Source organism: Pyxicephalus adspersus, chromosome 2, assembly GCF_032062135.1.
Source record: "Pyxicephalus adspersus chromosome 2, UCB_Pads_2.0, whole genome shotgun sequence".
NCBI lineage: Eukaryota > Metazoa > Chordata > Amphibia > Anura > Pyxicephalidae > Pyxicephalus > Pyxicephalus adspersus.
Window position 1 is genome coordinate 9,101,722 of NC_092859.1, and position 23,700 is coordinate 9,125,421.

Sequence of the window (23,700 nt, forward strand, 5' to 3'; positions counted from 1 at the left end):
ATTCTCTAGTGCATTAAAAGATTTTATTTTTTGATTTGGTGCTGCTATGGTGAATGCCAGGATTCCTCCTGCATCTCTCCAAAGAAATGTGTTACTCTCATGGTTGTTAGAAGCAATGTGAACTGTAGCCAAAGGTGTGGCTGTCTGGAATGCTTTGGAATCAAAAGCTTGCCAACGGTACAAACCTTTACAAGTTTACCTCTCTGACTTTTTCATAATGGTTGCATTGATCCAGCTGCAACCTTGTGTCAAATATGCAGTCAACCATGCAATAGCAAGACAGTGGAGAAGCAACTCATAACAACCAATTACTGTCTGTGCCATCACCAGTTGGTAGGGGTTAGCAGGCATTATAGCATTAGCAACATTCATCAAATACATAATTATTACTGCATTTAACCCTAGGGCAATGTTTTTTCAGCCAGGGTTCCTCCAGAGGTTGCTAGGGGTTCCATGAGCAATGAGCAGTTTGTGCCTCTCGGGTCAGTTTAAGTGACTCCAATGATCTTTTTGGCTATCTGTAAGGGTGACATTCCTCCCAATGACCACCCCACAACACTAATAATGTACTGTGAGCTGTGAATATATATGTATGTGTAATTATAGAAGGGGTTCCCTGAAGACTTGAAAGCTACTTCAATGGTTTCCCAATGTTAAAAAGGTCAAGAAAGGCGGCTCTGGATGTATGATATGTAGTTAAAAAAAAACCTGTATGATAAAAATTGCTATATTTAGTTCTTTTAGAAGACTGTGCCGTCTCAAAGAATCAACTGTGCCATCCTAGTTATCATCTTGGTCTACTGGACAAATACTCTCTCTGCTATGGGGATGGGGAGTAGAATTCAGTAGTTTAGCAAAAGTTAACTGCCCAACATTGTCACCATTCATTTTAGCCCACAACAGAAAATTGGAGCTCCATTTTTTGGCAGATCAACAGATAGTTTTGTGCTTTTACATGCAATTTTTCTTTGTCTCCACATACACTTTAGGAGTTTTTTCACATTAATGCCAATGGGTGGCAATGAGAAGATCTTTTAACCCAAGGAACATGGTCTTCATAACAAGTGGTCTTTGCGTTCGATGCTCCAATGCCAATGGCCAGTGGTTGGCATTCACATCTTGGTGACCATTGACATATTTTGAGCATGGGACATTTATTACCATGGATTATGTTCGTCCTTCCTGTGTTGTCCTGGTTTTCTTCCAATAACATAAGTTCACTAGCATCTTGCCGTAGATTAGCCCCTGCTTGAATTTCCTTCTCAGTCATAGTTGGCACCAAGCCCTTGTTCAGAATGGAGGAAGGTTGCTTGTTTGGACATTATCCCTGTGAAAGCAAAGATTTCCCTGTCCAGAGGAGAACCTGATAGGGAAAGAGATGGTGAACAATAGGAATTGGCTAAGTGAGTCACAGTGATGACGAGCGGTGAAAACACCGATAATAGAGCAATATACAGCTCTGCACGTTTACCAACATTATCAGATATGGGTTTCATTTTCATTTTCTTCACCTCCGAATGACGCTTGGGTCAACAGCAAGATCCTGGTTAGTATTACCTGGTTAGTTATTTCCACTTTAAAAATTTATGATCAGGCCAGGCTTTGCTGAAGAAAGGGATAGTCAATGTCCCTTCTGCAATAAGCATTCTTGCCTGCCTGGAACACGTTGTGTTTGGTTAATGTGCCATTACAATGTTTAGTTATGCTCAAATCAATAAAGTGATGATATTCTAGGAAAGTTCATTGCTGATAAGAATCTGTTGAGTATAAATTGGTTGCCTATGGCTCCAATGCCTCCTATGCACATCCAATGAACGTCAGATAATTGTCAATGGAAATGATTAATGAACAAGAGCACCATTTTGTTCTTTGGAGAGTGGAGGGGGAAGGACAAAAAAGCAGCACCCGGCTGTACTCAATAGTTTTCTCTGTGCCCTCCATAAGAGTCCAGAGATGTTGTTCCAGATCAGTCATTCATCAACTCATTGTGCCATCAGGGGGACCTCTGTACACATGTCAGAGTTGCAGCTTCCTGCTCCTGACTTGAGAAGGAAGTAAACGCACTGCAACTTTACTGTCAGTGTGAATTCAGCCTTATTTATGTGTTCTTCCCCTGCTGCTCCATGATAACACCACACATCTGCAGAACCAAGTAGTGGTCTGGTAGTACAGCAAAATATCTCACAACAAGAAATTAGAAGCAATTTTTTTTCAAACAGAAGAACATTTTGGAACAGGTGTTCTCCATTGAAGTATTTTTTTCCCCTACTACACCGATGACAACTCAAAATGTTTGTTGGATCACCCAGGTTCTCCTATAATAGTCTATCTTCTCTAATCTTCGAGAACTTCAACAAACCAGACTCAATGGGGCTGATTTGTTAAAGCGTTCCAAGGCTTGAGAGGATACACTTTCATCAGTGGAGCTGGGTAATCCAGCAAACCCGGAATGAATTTCTTCAAAGTAATTTGTAAATGCTTTGAATCCTGGACCAGATCCATTCCAGGTTTTCTGGATCACCCAGCTTCATTGAAGAAAGTGTATACTCTCCAGCCTTGAAGAGCTTAAATAAATCAGGCCCATTGAGTGCATGAATATTATTCTTTGTGGCTTTCATTATGAAGGGAACACTGAGTATATATTCCATACAATGGCCCTAAAGAGCCTTTATTTTATGGGACAATTGAATATTTGCTCAGGTTTTTGTTTGGGTTGTGTTGCATTCCTCTAGTGAAGGTGTGTGTGAGATAGAACATGTATGGTGGGAAGAGCCACTTACACAGAGTGGGTACAGAACAATGGAATGTTTAACACAATCTCGAATTACCAGTTATGAAACAAGCTAAGACAAGGAGACCAGAATTGCCGGGTGCCGGATCATATGTCTTCAGCAACTCTATACAACAAACAGGTGAGATGCAATCTGCTAAAGAATTTATTTAATGTATCTACAATTCATTATCTATAAATCAAAATATGGAACTATGAAGGTGAGGTGCCACTTCCAATTTTTCTATGGATATTATACCCATCCAAACTTTTTATGCCACCTCTAATGAAATGTTTATACAGATCACAATGATGATGTTAATTTAATCCAAACCTTAAAAAAAATTGTGCAGGGATCAACAAACATTCAACATGCAAGGTGTACATTTCTGTCTCATTTGTCTTTTGACACGTTTCGCGAGATATATCCTTCCTCAGGAAAAAAAATTATGAAACTAGTACGTACAGAATAATAGTAACACAAAAATGATCGTACTTAAGACATGAAGCATTTGATTTCCATGTTACTAAAATTCTAGGTAACTCTAGAATTTAGAGTCTCCTTATTTTTTCCTGAGGAAGCATATGCTGCGAAACGCATTGAAAGACCAATGAGACAGAAATGTATAGTATTTGGGCTGAAAAAAGACATAAGTACATCAAGTTCAACCATAAGTGAAATAAACATATCCCAGATAAAAACCCTAAAGACATAGTTGATACGGAAGAAGGCAAAAACCCTTATAAAGCATAGTTCAATTTGCTTCAACAGCTGGAAAAAAATCCTTTCCAATACAGCGAAGCAATAGGACAATTAGGAGCCCTTGAATGCATTTTCATCTGCATTTTTAATAAAAGGTATTCCTTTTAAAAGTGTCTAAAGGGCTCCTTGTGCCTGCCATTTAGGACCACGGTAGCTGTCAATGCAATAGATCCCGAGTAGGAAAAGGAATTTAATAAGTTAGGATAAGGATTCTTGAATAATACATGACATAGCTAATGTTATTTTTTTACCAAAGTAGGTAAGTAGGTATTGAGGTTGGGTCACTTACCTACTTTATTAAATTCCTGGAATATCTTTCACCTGACCAATTGACTGCTGGCTTCAAGTATTGATTTGGAAAGTTGGTTCTTGATCATGTGATCACCACCACAACCAATCATTACAATTGTAAAGGATGTTATCCGAGTTGGCCACTTTGTAATGCACTTTAGACATTTGCCACATTTCATTCACTTGTTCTTTTTTAATTTGGCCACTTTCATTATTAATAATGAAAATATTCCCAACACATTTCCCCTGCTCTGTTTATTGTTCATTTTGCATTTTCTTCCTCTTTTTGCACACAACATCTGGTCTGCCTTAGCTCATAGTACATTCGTGGGTGTTTTTTACAGGCTAGATAAATATTAATGTCTTTGTTCTTCCTAAAAAACATTTCCAGTATATTGTTTGTGTGATTGGAAGGAATGTTAATGCATCCTTCTGGAACTCTGCTGAGTAAAGAAAAGGATGAAGTGTGACATCCTGTCATTAGGCTGCAGGGGATTTCCCTTGGTCCTGGGACTTTCTTTTTGTACAGGACACAATCCATGAACATGGGCTTCTTGTTTTCACTTTCTTAGGACACCCAATCTCAATGCTGCAGATAGTTTTATATTACTTCTCTTAGCTTTATTTCCAGCCTGCAACAGCTGGTAAATTTGCTTGGATAAAGGGGATCAATGTATTACCTTCTGCCAGTTTTGTTATTGCTACCTGTGACTCTAGTTGGAAAATGTCTCCTTAAGGAAACTGTGGACTAGCTGTATTTTACTGGAGCTCCTACTACCCCTGAACATCTAATGTTAAACACTGGGAGCACAGGAGTGATAACAAACATTGTTTTTCCAGGTGTTTTCAAGAGGCTGCAAAACCCTAGCAGAGCATTTGTACTCATCTGTCCCTGTTCCCTTGCCGGCACTGCCATCTTCTTCCATTCTCTGCTTTGGCTGATTGACCGTGGTAGTTGGTTGGGTTGATGTAACTCCCATGAAGGCACACAGGAATTCAATCAGCCATGGCAGCTGCAGGGGAAGCCAGGATGTGCTGGATATCCTGGTATTTGTAGTCAATAAGCAAACCCAAAGCATTTTTGATGTTGCAAAAGGTCCCCTTTTTTCAAACTGGAACTTACATCCAGGTCCACCTTAGATCCCAATCATCTGTCCTTCCTATCCAGCTCTAAAGAATGAGGGTAAACCCTGAAATGTGTTTTCCTGTTGTTTTTGCCCATCATGGAAATTCCTTCTAAATTCTAGTTCCAAGAGGCAGAAAGTTCAAATCTACCCAAAAGGAAGAAAAATTCCATCTCTGACAGCTGTTACCAGCACAGGCGTCCCCACTGTAAGATGTTCCCTGTAATAAATGTAAGCTTTGGGATTGTGCATTACTTTTATTGAATGACAACAGTCAGCAGCACTGCCCACTGGTGAGGACGCATAAAGATTCTATTTCTTCCACATTTTCTTTAAAAAGTACAATAAAGTATAATATTTACTAATATTAATATTTAGTAGTAAAATATTTGCCATAAAACTCACTATTTTTAGCCATGGGATTGGTGTTATATCATTGTGGAAAATAGGTAATTATAAGGAATAAACACATGGTATAGTTTACTGCATAAAGTGCATAGCTTGTGAGGGTTTCCTTACTAAATTGCATAATAACACATAAGTTACTGTCATAGAGTTCCTCTGCTTGTCCTATGATATATATTCCTTATGGTATTTGTTTATACAAGTTCCACTAATTCATTTGGTTGCCAAAACATAGACCATGCTGAGTTAATGCTTGAAAATCCAATGACCTGAGTCTGTCTGCTGTGTATCTGGAATGTTTTTGTGTTGGGTGTTTTTATGTTCTAGTATCAGAATTCGAGTCTAAATAATGGACCTCGGCCAGGACACTTCTGAGCGAAAAAGTATTGGGGCTGGTCGTCTGCTGGAGCAATGGTTTACCCCGTTGACTACTAGTGTCCTCCAGAGCAGCAATGAATCCCCCTCCTGCCAGCTTCTTTTCAGCTATTTAACATATCTTCCTGTATATCTTCTGCATCTTGGATGTCCCTCCCTATATCCAACACCTCTCCTCTTCTGCTCTGAATGGTATCTCTAGTACCATATTGTTTCATTGACTGCCTGTAAGGGCTTGGCTCAAATGCCAAGCTTGGGGAAATGATTCCCCAAACGATGTCCATAGTCTTCACCTATAGACCAGACCTCTCTCAGCTTTGGGAGGCTAGCTGTGTCATCCCAGTACTTAGCTGCCCCCAGAACCTTAGTACGCACTAAATTACTTCTGTGAGTTAGAAAATGAAAAGTAAGTCTGCTTGGCAAACAGAGGTTGGTCCAGGCGGCAAACAGTCAAAGGATCAGATGGATCAAGGGTCAGCAACAAGTATCAAATATAACTCACCCACAGCAAGACAGGAACTGACCACTATCTCCAGACCAGTCTGAGCCAAAATGAACACTGAAATGTGATTTCCATGCTGGATGGGGATTGCAGAGTGCTGTATCAATCATCTGGGAAAGTTGATGGGTATACCTCCCAGCTCCCGGTGCACAGACACAGCAGGCAGAAGCTAAGAAAAGATGGCTACTTGCTGGAGAGCTACAAGTAGTAGTAATAGCTACAAGACTCTAAATTTGCAAATTGACAGGTTCTCTTGTGAGAGCCACACACATACTGATCCTTGTGCTCTCTCTTGCCACACCATCCCACCATCAGAGCAATAAAGTTAGCCCTATGTATGCTTCATGTTGGGTGGTGTTGGAGCCTATGTGTTGTTGGCTTGAGTTGGAGTTGTGAGGCCACATAAGGGAGGTTTTTCCAGGTAATTACCATTCATACAATATGTTAAATGCACATATAATCCTAACATTTATTGTCTGGTGGCAGGGTTTCTTTAAATAAAGTTGCAAATATAAAAAGAATGAAATGACGTGAAAGCTCATATGAAATATTACTGTTTGGCTTTACTCTACATTAAAAACGTGGAAACTGGAAGTTGTTAACAAAAAAAAAAAAGAGAAGAGCAAAAAATCACAGAGATGACAATATACAGTTATGCAATATGTTCATTCTAAAAACAAGACTTTGGAGAGATGATCTCAACCATTCTGATGTTTCTGTTCCTCTAGGGTCCAAAAAGTGGTTTATGGCTTCCTGTACCAAGCCAAACTCTTCCAACAGTCGTCTAGAAGGCCAAATGCATTTACAGCATCTGTTAGCATTTACCCTACTGCTGCTGGGGAGATTTCTCACAGATTTATTGCACACATACTAGAATGCTAAGTTTCTTTTTTACATGAAAACCCTCAAGCATTGTTGTTATAAGGAAATAGATACCAAACACATCAACCATCTACACTGCATAGGCCTGAAAAAGGGTGAAAAACTATGGTGGCCAAAGTTGTCTGTAGGCTACGTTTTAGCAGCTTCCAGACAATTCTCCCTTCTCAATTACATTTTGTGAATGTTTTAATACATCTTTTTTTCTCATAACTTTATTTCTATCACAAACATATAAAACTTTATCTTAAATACCCACTTGCATAGCAATAAACTCAGATTGTAAATGTCCTGACATACTGGATATTAAAAAGTTGCTCTGGAGGCTAGGTGTAAATGAGTTTTTATTTATTTGATATATAAAGGTAAAGGTGTCTGTCCAAATGACAGAACAATACAGTCTACCATGATCTGTGGCCGTAGACTAGTAACGTGAGATGAATTAAAGGTCACAGCCTAGCAGGGTAAAACAAACTAGGGGCCAAAGCCCACTGGTGTCAGATGGTTTGGTGGGTTTTACAGTTTAGCCTCCACTGATAGATCAGTGGTCATAGTTCCGGTGGATCAGTGGTCACACACAGGCAGTGTCAGATGGATTAGTGGTCACAGCCCAGTAGTGTCATATGCTCAATGAAGTTGTAGATCTCGTCACAGATGGCTTTCTTAGTTGTGCCACATTCCCGTTTGGTGGGGATGATCTCAAACCAGGTCCCACCGTTGATCACGTAAGACTTCCTATAAGACAATTAAATGTAATGCAAACATATTAACATAGATACTTTTTTCCCTTTGTTGCATCTCAGTGCTCCCAATCCCCTGCAACAACTTAGCAGACCTTTTAGGCCTGAGTTAATAAAGCTCTCTGGACTGAAGAAGATAGACTATCTTGGGAAAACCTGGGTGTTTACCACACCTGGAATAGATCTCGTCGAAGATTGAAAACATCTTCCGACTAATAGCAAATGGTTTTTACGAAATCCATTCCCGGTTTACCATTGAGGTTTATTTTTCTTTTCCTATTGTGGTCTAACTTTTTCTGACTTTGTGACTAAGCAAAGTCCACCCCAGAGGCCAGTCTGATTGGACAGGGGATAGTAATTGGCAGAGCTTAGCCGTAATTGGTGGGCTCAAATGGCAAATGAAGCTAAGTCAGAGATGGGTGCCATTTTCTGATTAGTACATCTTATGGTGGCCATTTCTTCACGTTGAAGTTCAAAATGGAGAATGGATTCAGCTGAAATCTTGTACCTCTTTTTCTTTTAGTGTGCACGTTTTTTGGGTTCATCTTTTCTAGTGTTTGTGTAGGAATATTATTTTTGCTATGGCCCCTGTATGTGCTGATGGTACACAGTGACCCAAGGAATAAGAACCGGATCTCCATAAATCTATCTGCAGTTTACTTTTGTGCTATGGAGGCTATACTTACTCTTTTTTCATCTCCCATATGTCATCACTGCTTCCCCAGATGAGGTAAGATCGACCCTCCTGGACTTTGACGGAGTCTCTGCACCCCACGTGGCTGTAGAACTGGCGCTGTTCACCCCCTCCTATTTCATCTGTGCCTAGAATTTTAGAAGAGGAATAGTATACAAGAGGGTAAAAGTAGGTTCCCAAAAAGACACAGTTTTCAGCTTTTATTTTAGAGAGGAAATAGATGCATGATGAACAAGATGAGGATAAACCAGCCTGTAAAAAAATGTATTCAGAAGAATCACAAGGACACTTACCTCTTAAAGGAGAACAGAACTCCCAAGTTTTTACCTTTCCCCATTATTCCCCACCTTAAATAATCCTAATAGCCTGGATACATGTTAATAAATGTGGTAGTATCAATCCTGAATGGTCACTACATTGTTAAATGTGGCATCCTACCCATTCTTAAATTTGCAGAGCACCATGCTTGTGTCACCAGCTTTACACCATAGGCCACCTTACGAGTTTTGTCGACAATCTTGCAGGAACCCCATTGAGGTTGCAGGGTTCTCTGACTCTTTTTAAGATGATTTGTGCAATGATTAGCGGTGTCAGATGAGGGCAGAAGAACGGGTATGTGTCATAAACTGTGCAGCAGGACATTGGAAAACAATTTCTCCAAATCCACAGTAGGAAAAGTAACATTGGTGTACTCATTATTTTGTATGATACAATCTGTATGGGTTCTAATGCTTTCTGGTGTAGGGATGCAGGGTTTATTTCAGAGTTAAATAAACATTACAAGCAAAAGTTTCCAGAAGGGTCAGGCCACCTTCTTCTCCACCATTGTTACTCCAACATGGAGACATTGGTCCTGATTTATTAAGACTCTCCAAGGCTGGAGAGGATACACTTTTATCCGTAAAGCTGGGTGATCCAGCAAACCTGAAACAGATCTGGTCCAGGACTGAAAACATTTGCTGGCAAATAGCAAATTACTTTTATAAAATCCATTCTAGGTTCACTGATGAAAGTGTATCATCTCCAGCTTTAGAGAACTTTAATAAATCAGGCCCACTATCGTCACCAATTCCCTTTCCCCTCTCTGGCTGGTTCTCAGTATGAATGGACCCTAAGACTAATGACATCTCTTTCTATAATTCTATCCTTTTTTATGTGAATTATCAATATAAATGCAATTTCATTGCCATTGTCATCTATAGGCCCTATAGGGTGCATTAACAATTACCAACTTATTTATCACACAGATGTAAACTAGCTTAATTCCAAACAATGGCTGACATGTACATATGAACCAACATCCAAAAAAATAATTGTTAATAGATAAGAAGCTGCTTTGTCCTCCATGTAAAGACACCTACATCCCTTCATGGTTAGAGTTGGTGTTCTAATGTAGGTCTGAGGCCAAATTAACCCGAACATTTGGTTAATGTTGAACTGAATAAACCCTATATTTGTTCTAGATTCACTGTGAAACTACGTAGCAGACAGCGTTCCTATTTACAGATGACTAAATAACCCCTGATTGACAATCACCAGCCAAAGGGATTATTGCCCAGTGTGTCCGTCAGAAGGGTTTATATTAATAAATATAAAAATATTGAAAAGGATTTTTGAAATGTCAATAATATATCAATGCTTAAAAGGGATATGATATGTTTCCAGTATGGATGTGAGATTTAATACTTTGCAGGCACTGATCTGCTACTGAGTGCATCAAAAATCCCTAAGGAACATCCAGATCCTTGTAAACCTATGGCATGACAAATGTAAGCCACAACCTTAAGGAAGTGCTAACTAGTACTAGACAGTTGTACCTAATAAAATGGCCACCAAGTATTTTCACTTACCTAGTTTAACAACTTGTCTGATTGTCATTAAGTAGGCATCATAGGCTCCTCTCTTCTCAATTTTATCAACTTTGGTCTCATACACTGTTAGAAAGAGAGAGATATGAAACATTATTTAAAGTCAAAGAAAATGAATAAGTAAAGTAAATTGTAAACGTTTGTGGATAGCTGATTATCATAGCTACTTTATGGCGGGAGCTAATATGCACACCCCTCCAAACTACTGAGATGTTTCTTGTGAAATTTTCTTTTAATTTTACACACATCTTAGACAAGCACTTCCAACCTTGTGGTAACATTTTGGAAAAGGCTCTTTTCTGTTCCAGAATCACAAAGCCATAAAACCGTTGTTTGATGAGTTTGGTGTTGAGGAACTCATATAGCTTGTATGGAGCTCTGGCCTCAACTCCACTGAAACTTTCTTGGCTGAATTAAGGTGAACATTGCTAGCCAAGTCTCCTTGTCCTGTCCTATCCTCCAATACCTGACCTCAAAATGCTATTTTGGCTAAATGAGCACCAGTTGCAACATATTCACTGCAATGTTTTGTGGAACACCTACCCAGAAGAATGGAAAGAAAAGCTGTCGATTATATATTAATTCCCACAGTTTTGAAATTAGATGCCCAACAAACTCTCATTAAATTAATATAATGATAATGGAGGAAAAGAAGCATGCAAAGTTGAATTTGTGACCCCCATCCCAAACTTCTAGCACACTTGAAATGATGGAGGAAGATTGAGCACATTGATGGAGCAAGATGAAACAAAAGTTGATGACCAAAACCATGAAGATTGCTGGTGGGAAAGGAACCCAAATAATTCATGGTTCAAGATTTCCTCATCAAACATAAATGTAAAATGGGTCTAAAACAAAAAATCTTGCAAAATTATTAAAATAAATCTAAATAGATACCACAGTACTATCCATATGAAGTCTTGAAACTCTTACCATAATCCACGCTGGGGAGACATGCTGCAACTACCCGAGAAGAAGCGTCCAGCTTCCCTTTATAACCATTCTTCAGATTGCATCGCTCTGTAAGAGAGACATTACATGGATCTTGGCATATTGGCTTTCCACAGGAACAGAATTACACAACCTTCTAAACCAAATCCCAAGGTTTATTGTTGGCTATACCTGGTTCTCCCATGTTCTCTTGTAACAAAATTTGGATTATTTTTTCCTTATTCAGGCCTACTTAGCTATGACGATGAGGAAAAGAAAGAACTACAGACAGGTTCTTATTTTTTTGTAATACATCCTCTGGTGTAAATCTATTATATCCCACGAAATCAAAATATACAGAGATATTCAATAAAATTGCCTTTTATGGTGGGCAGCATGGTGGCTTAGAGTTAGCACTCTGGCCTTTCCAGCGCTAGGTCCGAATCTCGGCCAGGGCACTATCTGCATGGAGTTTGCAGGTTCTCCCCCTGTCTGTGTAGATTACCTCCGTGTACTCCGGTTTCCTCCCACATCCCATAAACATGCAGTTAGGTTCATTGGCTACCACCCAAAAATGACCTTAGACTGTAATAATGACATATGACTATGGTAGGGACATTGGATTGAGGGACAGCTAGTGACATAACTATAGACTTTACAGCGCTGCGTAATATGATGGCGCTAAATAAATACTGTGTAATAATTATAAATACTGTATTTAAGACTGAGTAAAGTGAGGATGGCCACTGTCCTATTCTATGGAGTAGGATGCAGCATGGTGCCTCCCGCTCATCCTTCCCTTTCCACAGGACTGAAAAGTACTGGGCTACAACATTTGTTCGACCATGGAAAAGATCAAGAAAAATAGTTTCCAGTGAAAGAAATTTTATGTGTGTACGTAGCTTTACTATAAAGCAAAAGCTGATCATGTGAATAAAGTAGGCAATTATAAAAGTCATCCCACTTCAAGAGGCAAGCCACGAAAAAATGAGCTTTTGCCTTCTCTTCTCCAAAAATAAGACTTTTGCTATATTCCCATCGCTGTCCTTATTCAAATGAATGTTTGGCATCCCTAAATGTTTCAGCTCCTCCCGTTTTATTCTATAGCATTAAATTCAATTGTTAGGATTTCATTATAATGGGCACAGAAAGTATGCAAGAAACAAGAAACGTGGAAAAGATTTCAAGAGTTCACGAGAGTGATAGAAAACAATTACTGGTTATTTAACTTGATGATTTAACAGTCCAACACCTACCAAACACTAAAAAAATCAGTTATGAGTGGACTGAACCTTTAAGAAGGCTCTACAACTCCTATCATCCGTACAAGTGACTCCTTACAGCACTTACTGATTTTGCCATGTAGAAATACTGACAGCCAATATGACTACTATTGCCTTTTTATGAAAGAATGCAGTTGGGTCCCTCTTGATCCTCTTTCTCCCTTCAACAGACCAGTTTTTTATCAGTTGTTTCTCGACCTTTATACCTTTGGGGAACCCCTTGAAATAACTTTCAGGTCTTCAGGGAACCCATTCTATAATTACTCTACCCACAGTACATTGGCTTAGTGGCCATTGGGAACAGTGCTTTCTATATTGCTGGTCAGTGAGATGGCTGCCATCCTTACGGATAGTCTCTTACATACAGGTTGACGGATTGTCTTGTACTTTGTTGGCCATTGGGAAAAATGTCACCCCTACACATAGCCAAAAAGATCATTGGTGTCAGTGGTAACTAATATAAGAGTCACAAACTTCTCATTGCTTAATAAACAACTTCTGGAGCTACCCTAGTTTATACAGCGCTTGTTTACTATACTGTCATAAGAAATGATCACCATTGATTGTTTCCAGGGACACTCTATGGAGTGTGTCTAAAAACCCTAGGCCCAAGATGTATATGTTTGCTTATACTGTACCTGCAATGCAGTGACACTCGGCTTCTTTGCAGATCTTCTTCAGTTCTCCTCCTTCCTCTGTGGGATGATAAAATTTGGTACAGGTGTTCCCTAAAGATCAACAAAAGACAAAAGTAATACAAAGTTCAATTAGTTTTATTCTCTTTCTTCATGAGTCTTTATTATATCAGAAATTCAGAGTTGCCCTTTGCCCTGTCCACATTTACCGTGTGATCTCTAGGAGAATAATCAACCTACTTCTTATCTTGGCAATAAAGATATATACAACATATTCCGCAGCACTGTACAGTCCATAATCATGTTATTAGCTGTCCCTTTCTGGAGCTTACATCCTAATGACCCTACCATATCTACCAAAGGCCAATTTTGTGGAATATCAATTACCTTACCAGCAGGCATTTAGGAGGAAACCCACATAACCCACATTTAGAATGGCCAAGAATGGCCTGGGACCATAGAGCTGTAAGATGAGCGTGCTAGCCACCAAGCCACCATAGTCCCTGGACAGATCTGAGAGTGGTTGGGTAATTTACAAAAAGAGAACCAGGCAGGGCTGGCTACACTTAGTCCACTAAATTTCTCTGTTGTCAACTCACAGTAGGACTGTGTAAAACTTGTAGATCAATAGGTATATTTTTTACCCAAATTAATAGGGACACTAGTTATACACAAACTTTTAACTACCCAGTTGTTTTTGGCACAATGTAGATATACAGTAATTGTATTTAGGAATAGTAGGATTTACATGCACAAATAATTTACACAATTTATAATTTGTAAAACCCACCAAGCAACCACTAGTCCACTATCTTTTTCTGAAAGGACATATCTCTTTCCATGCTATGTTGAGATTTTCTTTATTTGTCTAATACCACATGGCCCCTTCTTCAAAATCTTTTATATCCTTGCCCTACTTCTCCTGCACACACATTGGTCAGACTCCATTTATTTCTAATGGAAAGTAAGTACACTGAGCAGAAGGTCTGAGGCCCAACTAAGAACATTTTGAAGAATGAGCCCAGTGGTGTTGGGAATGGTTTACAACTAGGATCTTGGCTTAGTGCGTACAGGCAATATGCATGTTCAGCTATGACCATGTTCTGATTTTTCTAAAGAACCTATGCCAGTCTATTGTATCTTCTACCATCATCTGAAGTCTCTGGGTAGCATTACTGCGAACCTTACCCAAGGCGTAATACTCATATATGGAAACCATTGCTGGCTGGAGAATTCCAACCTCAAAGTTCTGGTGGATCTTGAACTTCAGACATTCCATCTCGGTTCTGGAGACCTTCAAGAAGGAAAATGTTGTTTATTAAGTGTGAAACCAAATTTGTGACAATTGAACACTGATATTAATATATGCATCTAAACCCAGGAAAACAAATGTAATATATATCATCTTTCCAGTTCTTAGTTGTGCTGACTAGTGGTCTTTTTTCAGGCGTTCTTTTTGTACATTACCTTGTGACCCTACCAGTAACACACCCCTCTCTTGGGTAACAATGCCCAAACTGTGGAATACCTATGAACCCTGAAATAGTGTGTGTATTAGGACTTCAGAAGTGTTTTGTAATCCACAGACCAGAACTTAATACGACTGATATGGTTGCTTGAGATTTTAGTACAAGTAGATACCACAGAAAGTTACAAGCTTACTAGATTTCCGGAACCATATTTACCAAAACACCTTTAATATTATATTTACCAGGCCATAAGGGAGATGAAAAATAGTTTAATATTTTATATATTCTTTAGGTTACCACCTTTAACCTTTAAATAATGAAACGAAAGCTCCAAAGGTTCTCGTACAAAAAAAATAACATCCTGCATATGCCAACTCTTACCCTAGTTGAAGCAAACTCTAGGCTTGCCACAAAAAAAAGTCCCTTATGCATTAAAAGAGTAAAAATATCATGGACTCTCAGTTCCATGCCAGGCGATCATTTCCCTCCAGTGCTGGAGTGGTACATGGTGCCCGTACGTCATTATGTACTGTGCAGGGCATTGGTCCACCATTGTACATGATTACATCACTAAGAGGGGAGGTAACCAAACCAGTGGGAAATAGAGAAGAAGAGAGGCTTTGGGAGACTGGTCATCACAAATAGAACCAGTGGGGATGAAGGATAAAGGACCATGTATTCATCCAAGTAATACAAGCATTTTATATTCATTATCTAATAGGAGGGTGCACACATTATAGCCAGCTGGAAGTTCCTCTTCCCCATTATTGAATTTGGTTGGGTCTATTTTTAATGTTACTGTCAAGGTCTGCACAATTTATATGGCCTATTTGCTAATGACATTTGTGTTTCTCCTAGGGTGCATCCCTAAAGGAAAAGAAGAGTCTCAACTTCAAGGTCAGCTTGTCGTACAACAGATTGAAAGCCACAGCCAAGTATATTTCAGTTGAAAGACACTAGATTAAATCTGATTGTTAGTTCTCTATATCAAATATGTTGATAATTCTTGAATTTCACAGACAAAATGTTATCCCCACCTTATCTAGGTAGAGAATAAGCGATCCTCGCTCAGAACGTTCTGTATCCATCTCATACTTGGAGATATATTTGTCCACCCTGTTTGTCAACTGGAGAGAGAAGGAAGGAAAGTCATCAAAAGCACATGACCATGTTATATATACAGCAGAAATCATATGACTCTGGCTTGTCATATGTCAGACTGGTCTTGGTTGTAGAAATATTCACAAGAAAAACTATTTCTGACCCTCAAACTTCAAATTACATCACAGGGTGAGATTTGTAAAGTAAAACCTAATATTTAAAGGTTTTGTATACATCTCACTTACTATTTATGATAGTAAAAGTTATAAAAAAGTATTTGCATGTATATTGGTTATATCTCTATTACTGTTTTACTATTTATTATGCTTATTAAAAGAATAAAAAAAGTATATTTTTCATGTAAATTTTTTTTCCCCAGCTTGCAATCAGGTAAGAGCAGTGATTGGTTTTGATGATCACCCCACTAATCTTAGCTGTTTTACTACAAAAAAAAACTGTACACACATAATGCAATGGACCAGGGGAGCGACTCTCTCCTGCAATTGTCGTTAGACATACACCATCACTGATGTGTAGGCTATGTTCAGATGGATGGTTTTTAGCATACAATGCCATTGTTGTTTAACACTGTCAATCAGTCCTCATCTACTCCACAGCCCTAGCTATTATTGAAATGAATGGGAGCAGCTGAAATGCCTTTGTTTTTCAGGTTTGCTTTTCAGTGGACTGATTATCTGCGAAACGCTTTGGGAATTGTTTCCAAACAATTGTTGGAGCTTTCCTCACATAATATTTGGATGTTTTTATTTCTTTAAATGTGTTTTATGTGATTTTGTAATTGAATAAAGTATTGTGGTATTTAAAAATGTTCTAGTGAGTCAGTGATTGAAAGCCCTAAAAGTCCCATGTTCTGTGTTTGCTTTTGTTGTTCCAAAAAATTTTCCAGCCTATTGAGTAACTGAAAAATGTTAATGAAAAATATATTTTTGATATATATAATACTATCTATCAAAGTTGTATAGCCCATTCTACCCAAATAGAACTTACCGTATTGAGTTCGTCCATATCTGGGGTGAATCCCGTGAGCAGAGTTAGGTCCACAACTGTCATCGTGGCATCTGCAGCACCACGGTACCTTTAATAGAAACATGACAATGGCACATGGTGACCAAATGTTGCTGATAGGCTAAATACATGCTGATGATCCTTTAACAGTTTTCAATGCTTGGAATTGTATGAGGGCCACCTCGGGTCCGGCACCTTGTCAATGGTTTGGTTTCCCCCACTGCCATGTGACATGCAGGGTCATCTTTTACTTTGGAACTTCTCCCAGTGCCGCATAGCCCTCATGTATGTGGAGAACAGCACCGATGTCATGATGATGGTAAGGCTCTTCACATTTAAAATGTTGGACGCCATGGTAATAATCCTTTAGGCAGGGACAGTTTTAGGGTATGGAAAATTGAGCAATTGCCCAGGACCCCAACCTTCTCCAGAGCCCCAGGTTTCTCCAGAGCATTCAGGTTTCCCACTTCATATTTGCCCAGTGCCCTATTTTGTCTAAAATCTATTTTGCCAATGATGTCTTGCATTCAAAAGGTGTCATTGGTCTTCCAGCTTGTATGAAGTTGGCCATCAACTGATGACATCATGTGAAATTATCACTCTGCTTGGAGAATGTGTTGAAACAACACGATTTTTGCTTGCCCTTGACTGGGTGGTTGAAGTCATCAGAGCTTCATCTCATTCACTAAGCTAAGTGAATTATCCTATACATAATGATAATTTACTAAGTGAACAGCCTAAATAACTTGGGTAAACCACTCTAATGTTACAAATAGCAACGGGCAAACTTTTTTTTTTTTGAGACGCACTTACTTCATACAGATGTTTATGTACATGGATTTCAGGACTCCTATTGGCTTCTTCTCTGGAAGGCATAAAACAGTGGAAATATAATGTAAAATTTTACTGTGTCAGTATTTTTATAAAGAAAGAATTCCTATGCAATGGTAACGTTTCCTAACCATTATCCCTCAGCTTGTAAATATAATTTTTCCTGTTAATTCAAAGGCTTTCAATTACTAACCCTTTATGGTTTCCTTATGTATAGTAGATGCCCATGTTGGATAGTAAGGAAATGTCCGTGAAGAATGCTGAGTAAAGCTACATACACACATGCAAAAATTGTCGTTGGAAAGCTAACGACTGCACGATGCATGAACGAATGCTGTGCATACCTGCACTATGGAGAGGGAGAACGACTGAGCAGCACCCTGCTGCGTGCTCCCCCCATTAGCTTCCATGAGGATCATTCGTCATCCATCGTCCGAGGATCAGCCAGGACAGTCGTTGGGACGATGGACGACAGGCACTGTACACACGCCAGATTCTCGTACGATATCAGCCCTGAGCCAATTATCGGACGAGAACCATTGGACGTGTGTACGCAGCCTTAGAACAGTGTACTCTCCATCACTTATCAAAGAGTGGGCGTTACTTAGAGGGTGCGGAATGTTCTAAAAACCTTTTCCCAAATCAGTGCCAACATGACCACTCAGCAACCAGCCACCTGGACAGAAGTTTTATAATATGGATTTGATTTTTATAGCACAGCAGCATAACAAAAGATGGGTAAAGGTTAACTCTCAGCAGATGCCTCCCTTCAGAATGACCTCAAGTGTATATAATTGGCAAATTTTTTTTGAAAAAAACAACTCTCCATGGTACATTGGGGAGTATGTTACATACTTATAAAAAAAAATTCCCAGACACAAGATTAGACATTGAATATAAGTATATAATATTCATATTGTATGTGGTAAGCCATGCTGAGGTTGTTTTGATGTTGTATGATATAAGTCCCTGTTTACCTTTCTCAGGCCACAGGATGTGAGAATTATGGACACTACAAATGTGTCACCTAGGTTTCTCACATACAAAGGGTGAGGAAACTTCAAGGTTTGTAACTGGCATAGAGGAAACAAACTTTTTTTTCTCAAAATCTAAATACTGTGTATATTTGTGTATACACTGAGATTTTTTGACCTGAAAATTCCATTACTATGTGAACCACCAGTCATATTTTTCAAGGTACAGGCTGTCAGGTTTGTGGGCAGTATGTATGTGACCTAGGTACCTTATATACAAAGGGTGAGGGGGCCCAATGGTTTATACCTGATATGATCAAAACAAACTTTTTGTTTTCTCATAATGTAAATACTATATATACTTGAGTATAAGCCAAGTATTTTGACCTAAAAATGGCATGTCTATGCGAGCCACCAGTCATCTTTTTTAAGGTACAGGCTGTCAGGTTTGTGGGCAGTATGTATGTAAACTAGGAACCTTACATACAAAGAGTGAGGGGGCCCAATGGTTTGTAACTGGTATGACCTAAACAAACTTTTTGTTATCTCAGAATCTTGATACTATATATACTTGAGTATAAACCAAGATTTTTTGACTTGAAAAAGGCATGCCTATGTGGGCTACCACCCACATTTTTCAAAGTACTGGCTATCAATTTTTTTGGGTGGAATAAAATCACCACTATTATGGTTTGCTCAGTGGTTAGCACTGTTGCCTTAGCAGCGCTAGTTCACAGGTTCAAATCTGGGCCAGGACACTATCTGCAAGAAGTTTATATAATCTCCCTGTGTTTGTGTGGGTTTCCTCTGGGTGCCCCAGTTTCCCCCGCCAAAACCATGCAGTTTGGTTAATTGGCTTCCCCTCAAAATTCTCCTTAGATATTGTTAATGCCAAATGACTATGGAAGGACATTATATTGTGAGCCAACATTGTAAAGTACCTCATAATATGTTGACTTTATATAAATAAATGACTAGGTCCACATCTTGCCTGGTAACCCAAACTCAATATTAGTCTCGGATATCCACAGGACTTTATACATATAAGCTGGCTGTTGCTCAGGGCTCTCTTTGAGGTAGGAGCCTGCTGCTGGGTGAAAAGGCTGACTAATGCCAGAACAACAAAAAAGGTACCAGAGCTGTCTGTTTTGATGAGCAGGATAAAACCCAGCTTCTGACAAAAATCCAGACAGGAATGTAAGCCATCCAGCCATCGGAAATAAAATGTAAAAATTCCAAAGAAATTCCCAATGATTTGAATCGCCAAGCAAACTTGAGTATCAAGTTTGGCCCGCGACTTTGTGAGTTTGACACCCCTGCATTGGAGGTAACATGTTACTCAGGCTTGCTTGGGGAGATCCTGGGTGTTCTTGGTCTAATGAATGATTTATCACTGCCATACCAGTGTTAATATAATTTTTATATATATATATATATATATATATATATATATATAAATATATATATACACACACTTCTCCCTGGTAAGGACAGCGTCACATCCATGTCTATCTCATTCATTTGTGGTAAGTGAATCTGGAACTCTGATAATGCCTGGAACACCATTATGGTGGCCTGTAAAGAGAGGGGTCATAGGCAACAGGTTACAGGGGTCCGACAAATTCAGTCTACTAAAACAAACAAAAATAACCAATAATTTTCTAGTAGCCAATCAGAATTCAAAGTTTAATGAAAGGGAGTTAAACCTGATCGGTAGTCATAGAATCATGTATTTTAAACATCATTGTTACTCTTTGTCAGGTAGGGAAGTGTTTTATAAATTCCTGTGCTGGTGGCTGTTATCATTTGGAGATCAAGGGTATATTTCTAACCAATTCACTTTGGTTTCACCCTAACAGGTAACCAGGTGGTGCTTTTAGTGTAAAGTGATCAGTACAGCGTACTCTACCTGTGTGGATCCATAGCCACCACCATAGAATCTTTGTTCCGTCAGCCATCTGGCCACAGGTTCAGCCAATATGTACTGCTTGATGTTGAGAAGCGCTAGCAGGCCATAAGATGTGGCTTCAATCATGTAGAGATCTGCAGAATAGTCTGCCCAATGGGTGCCACCTAACCATAGAAGAAAACAGAAGAAAACACACCTGAATGATATTTCATAGATAGCAGGTATACCACAACATAATATTCTAATATTATTTGCTATATTATGAATTTTTCTACAGATGGTACAAATGTGCAGGGGAAGCCATCTTTGTTCATAACATACGTGGACTTCTTCTTCTGCTTAGAATTACTTTTCAATGACTTTGAGCTAATGCCACCTCTTGGTTCATATAAAGCTTTTATGAATCATCTGGAATATTAAGAATTTTTTTTCTTAAGTTGATAAGATATGGTGATTAACCAAACCTGTTGAACTTTTCATAAGCTGACTGTGATCTGACAGTTTTCCCACCAAGGAGAGCGCATACGATGTGATGCAGATGCTGTATGGATTCTTCAAGGTCTTCAGCCGAGCCTCTAAGAAGGTGGAGCTCTTCTTCAGCTTCGTTTCTATATCCTGAAATTATGCATACACCAGGAAATAATAAGAGCAGAGAATAAAGGAGTCATTCAGACATCCCAGTTGCTGGGGCATCACAAGTCCTAGTATATAAATATATGGAAGAAGATGGCACTGGCCAAGAAGCCCCACCAATGGCACAGGTACTCAGGGATCAAAGAGCTGCCATGCTATGCACAATTCATCTGGTGCTTTGTGAAAAGTACTATAGGCTACAATGCACACCTGTGGTTTTGATTCAAGCACCTTTTTGCCATTTATCACCACATATCTAATATTTGGGATCTGAGATGGAAACAGAGCAGTCAGGCAAGAAGACTTGAACTTAGGGCAGCATGGTTCTGTTCTAGGTATCAAGAGGTTCATGCCTGTAGATATACAAAATTCCCTTAACATTTTTCCTTCCATATCATTTTCTTTCAGCAATTGTTTCCAGAAATTAGGTAATACCTACCGGAATTGAAGTTTTGCAGAAGGTTTCGGCCTCCACTAAGGCGATAAAGACAAATGCTGTGAGGGATGCATCAGGGTCTGTGTTACCGGTTCCTCCCTGTAAAGATAGAATAATATGACTGTGCCATCCAAGGGTATTATTAGAAATAGGAAATTATCATATTATAAACTGCCACGTCAGTGTATGCTAAACAACCATAAGGTGTCGAAACAAACCACGCATGTAACTACTTGGCCAGCATTCTTCTGGGGGCAAATCCCTGAAATCACGAGGAACATGAAGCAACAACTTTCCTTGTTTCTCAGAACTATACATCCTGATTTATGAAAGCCTTACTTTTTTTAAAACAACTTTTAATGCTTAAGTTCTCCAACGTACCACCATCTCTCCATGTATGACGGGAGCCCTTTCCTCGAAAGCACCATTTGGTAGCTGCCTTTCCGAAAGAAGCCAATCCATGGCCCCACACAAAATATTTTTTTCTACGTTCATCAATCTTGTCGCCATAGCAAACACTTTCACCACATAAGCGGTAAGCCTATTGAAAAGAAAACATCTCAAGTGAGAGATGGAAGGCATCGCATGCAGGATATGAAGAAGATAAAAAGAATGTGATAGGATGTGAAGAAAGTTTTGGACACACTGTGATGGTCTTACCAAGTGCTGGCAGGTCTGTTTGTAAATGCAGAATAGGCGTTGTCAGGTTTCCGATACGTCATCTGTTGTATGTATCCTAAAGATATAAGTGGGAACATCCACATTAGCTAAAACTTTTATGACTGACTTATTCATCAGCTGACTCATTCCAATTTTGGGCCCACCTTGTTCAATGTTTTTAATGGCCTCTGCTCTGCGTTCGACTCCTATTCTTTCCCATTGGTTGGTGACATCAAGATAACGAGTGGCAATCACAGTTGGCGTCATGCTCATCATAATCTGTTCTCCACAACCAGATGGCACCATGATTAGATGTTTTAACTTGGCACCATCAATGGAATTTTCCAAGGTTTCCCCAAGAAGGCTTCCTGAGAATGAGAAGGGTGCACAATATTTTACAAGACCGTGGAAATTGCTTATGGTGCATTAATTACTCAATCAAAAAATGTTTAAAGGACAACATTTATGTTATCTACATATTGGTAGATACAATCACCTCCCAGTTAATGCTTTCAGGTTTCTACTCACTGCTTGTTCACCATTTCTAGGCCATAGTGTATCCAATTTTATTATGTTATTTGGACTGCATTTTGCTAACTTGACTTGACTAGACTCCTTGTCTAATTAGTATTGTAATAGCCAGGAGGTACCCTGGTAGAGTAACATTCATCTAACAGGTTCACCTAAAGATTTAAAGTGAGAAGGAAGGCAATTGAAAGTAGCATACATGGTAAGTTACTTGTCTTCCATCTCGTTTGAGGAAGGGCCATTACCCTGGTGACATGTGTGGTCAGTGTATAGTGTCAAACATGATTTGTGTTTTTTTGATGCAGTAGAAATTCCATAGTGGTGAACCAAAAAGGATGCAAACACATTGACTGTAGAGTAGTTCACAACCTGGGGTATGCATACTGCTGGTGGTACTTTAACACGTCAGGAATATCTCAAAGGTTGGGCATAACGATAAGGCCAAAATGGTGAATAACCAATCCTAACCCGATTAGTAAATAGGTACAAGAGCTGTGATTGGTGGACAACATTCCATATCAATATTGCTTCATATTATGGACACAGTACATTTAATGTGCAAAACTTGTTCTGGCCTTCTGGTTCAAAACTATCCTACAATAACAAACAATAAGCACGTCACAGCTATTGGTTTGAGCTTTAAGTCCACCCTACATTTTAAAACTTCTGTGTATCCAAATTTACTTAGACTGTGTAATATAAACTATTCATTTGATCTGTATCCAATCAATCAGGCCCTTGCACCACATTGTTCTTGGTTTATCTAAAAAAGATTGTACCCTCAATGTATTGGCTTAAAGGTTGGAAACCACTGCTCTTTGCAGCTGTTGCACAATAATCTTCCAAGAAAAGTAAGCTTGACTTTTCTCTGAAG

General features: G+C 39.1%; 1 protein-coding gene across 1 annotated transcript in view; it reads right to left on the reverse strand.

Moving 5' to 3' along the window:
- Nucleotides 1-7,436: 7,436 nt before the first annotated feature.
- The window catches only part of LOC140322312 (complement C3-like), a 41,328-nt gene continuing 25,064 nt past the window's right edge, over nt 7,437-23,700 (reverse strand). The window contains exons 23-38 of the mRNA XM_072398890.1: nt 22,463-22,666; nt 22,299-22,374; nt 22,020-22,179; nt 21,642-21,737; nt 21,034-21,184; nt 20,570-20,733; nt 20,132-20,235; nt 17,669-17,761; nt 16,838-16,925; nt 15,766-15,855; nt 14,448-14,553; nt 13,263-13,352; nt 11,345-11,431; nt 10,394-10,477; nt 8,536-8,671; nt 7,437-7,844 (exon numbers count right to left, since the gene is read on the reverse strand). Of these exons, the coding sequence (XP_072254991.1) occupies nt 7,706-7,844; nt 8,536-8,671; nt 10,394-10,477; nt 11,345-11,431; nt 13,263-13,352; nt 14,448-14,553; nt 15,766-15,855; nt 16,838-16,925; nt 17,669-17,761; nt 20,132-20,235; nt 20,570-20,733; nt 21,034-21,184; nt 21,642-21,737; nt 22,020-22,179; nt 22,299-22,374; nt 22,463-22,666 (1,868 nt within the window). The 3' untranslated portion in view covers nt 7,437-7,705. The remainder of the gene's footprint in view (nt 7,845-8,535; nt 8,672-10,393; nt 10,478-11,344; nt 11,432-13,262; nt 13,353-14,447; nt 14,554-15,765; nt 15,856-16,837; nt 16,926-17,668; nt 17,762-20,131; nt 20,236-20,569; nt 20,734-21,033; nt 21,185-21,641; nt 21,738-22,019; nt 22,180-22,298; nt 22,375-22,462; nt 22,667-23,700) is intronic.